Source organism: Olea europaea, unplaced genomic scaffold (assembly GCF_002742605.1).
Source record: "Olea europaea var. sylvestris unplaced genomic scaffold, O_europaea_v1 scaffold29129, whole genome shotgun sequence".
Lineage (NCBI taxonomy): Eukaryota > Viridiplantae > Streptophyta > Magnoliopsida > Lamiales > Oleaceae > Olea > Olea europaea.
Genome location: NW_019247704.1, coordinates 1 through 1,406, shown reverse-complemented (window position 1 = coordinate 1,406; position 1,406 = coordinate 1). Strand labels below are relative to the sequence as shown.

The 1,406-nt window shown below is 40.3% G+C and overlaps 1 protein-coding gene across 1 annotated transcript; it reads left to right on the top strand.

The window, feature by feature from the left end:
• The first annotated feature begins 6 nt into the window (after positions 1–6).
• Positions 7–1,255, top strand: LOC111384445 (xyloglucan endotransglucosylase/hydrolase 2-like). Its single transcript, XM_023008722.1, has 3 exons — positions 7–266; positions 370–563; positions 747–1,255. Exons 1-3 carry the CDS (start codon positions 39–41, stop codon positions 1,135–1,137), a joined length of 813 nt encoding a protein of 270 aa, XP_022864490.1. The 5' UTR covers positions 7–38; the 3' UTR covers positions 1,138–1,255.
• Positions 1,256–1,406: the final 151 nt, after the last annotated feature.

Here is a 1,406-nt window from a genome sequence, read left to right as displayed (position 1 = left end):
AAGGGTTTTCAGCATTGTTCTTGGGTATTACTCTAGTGATGAGTTCTTGCATGGTTGCAAATTGTGGTAATTTCTATCAAGATTTTGATCTAACTTGGGGAGGCAACAGGGCAAAGATTTTCAATGGAGGGCAGCTTCTTTCCTTGTCTTTGGACAAGATTTCTGGTTCTGGATTTCAATCGAAGAAAGAGTATCTATTTGGGAGAATTGATGTCCAGCTTAAACTTGTTGCTGGCAACTCTGCTGGCACTGTTACTGCCTACTACGTACGTTTTTTTTTAATATTCCGTTAAACCGCGTCGTCTAAAAAGTTAAACTAATTGAAGTTTTATGCAATTGGAGCTTATAATTTGTGGGTTGTTGTTGCAGTTGTCTTCTCAAGGGCCAACTCATGATGAAATTGACTTTGAGTTCCTTGGAAATGTCTCTGGTGAACCATATACTCTTCATACCAATGTGTTTACTCAAGGCAGGGGGGGCAGGGAGCAGCAGTTTTATCTTTGGTTCGACCCAACCAAGAATTTCCACACCTACTCAATCATTTGGAAGCCCCAACACATTGTGTAAGCACAAGCCTCAGCTTTTATTGTCTATCTATGCATGCATGTGGATTTTTTTTGGTGTGTCATTGGTTGTCACTGAACTTGTACCGAAAATTCATAAGATTACTAAATTTATTACATCTAAACAAGAACTCATTCTGAATTTACAAATGATAGCGACACTAATCCATTCTCTTATTCCAGCTTCCTGGTGGACAACACTCCCATTAGGGTCTTCAAAAATGCTGAATCAGTTGGTGTCCCATATCCCAAGAACCAACCTATGAGAATTTACTCTAGCCTGTGGAACGCGGACGACTGGGCGACCAGGGGAGGACTAGTGAAAATCGATTGGTCGAAGGCTCCCTTTACAGCATACTACAGAAATTTCAATGCACAAACGTGTAGTGGATCTTGCACTAGCAGCAATTCTAAGTTCTCAAATGGGGAATGGCAGAGCCAGGAACTTGATGCTTACAGCAGAAGAAGACTACGATGGGTTCAGAAGAACTTCATGATATACGATTATTGTACTGATTACAAACGCTTTGTTCACGGCATTCCTGCAGAGTGCAGGAAATCGAGGTTTCTTTAGAAGGCGTTTAAAATTGGAGCCTGTAATATTCTGTGTTTCAAAATTCATTCCCTTCTTTGAATTTCCACTTTGTTCTGTACACGGTGCAAAATAAACTACATTCTTTGTATTTTGTGAATTCGTTACCTGCAATGTGATTGAATGCTACTACCCAAACAGCCGTATGACTAAAGATATTGAGGCGGTTCGTACTTGGACAGGCACTGCAATTTGGCCCCCATTCTTTCTCATTTTTTTCCAATTCTTTCCAACTTTTGTCAAACATTGTG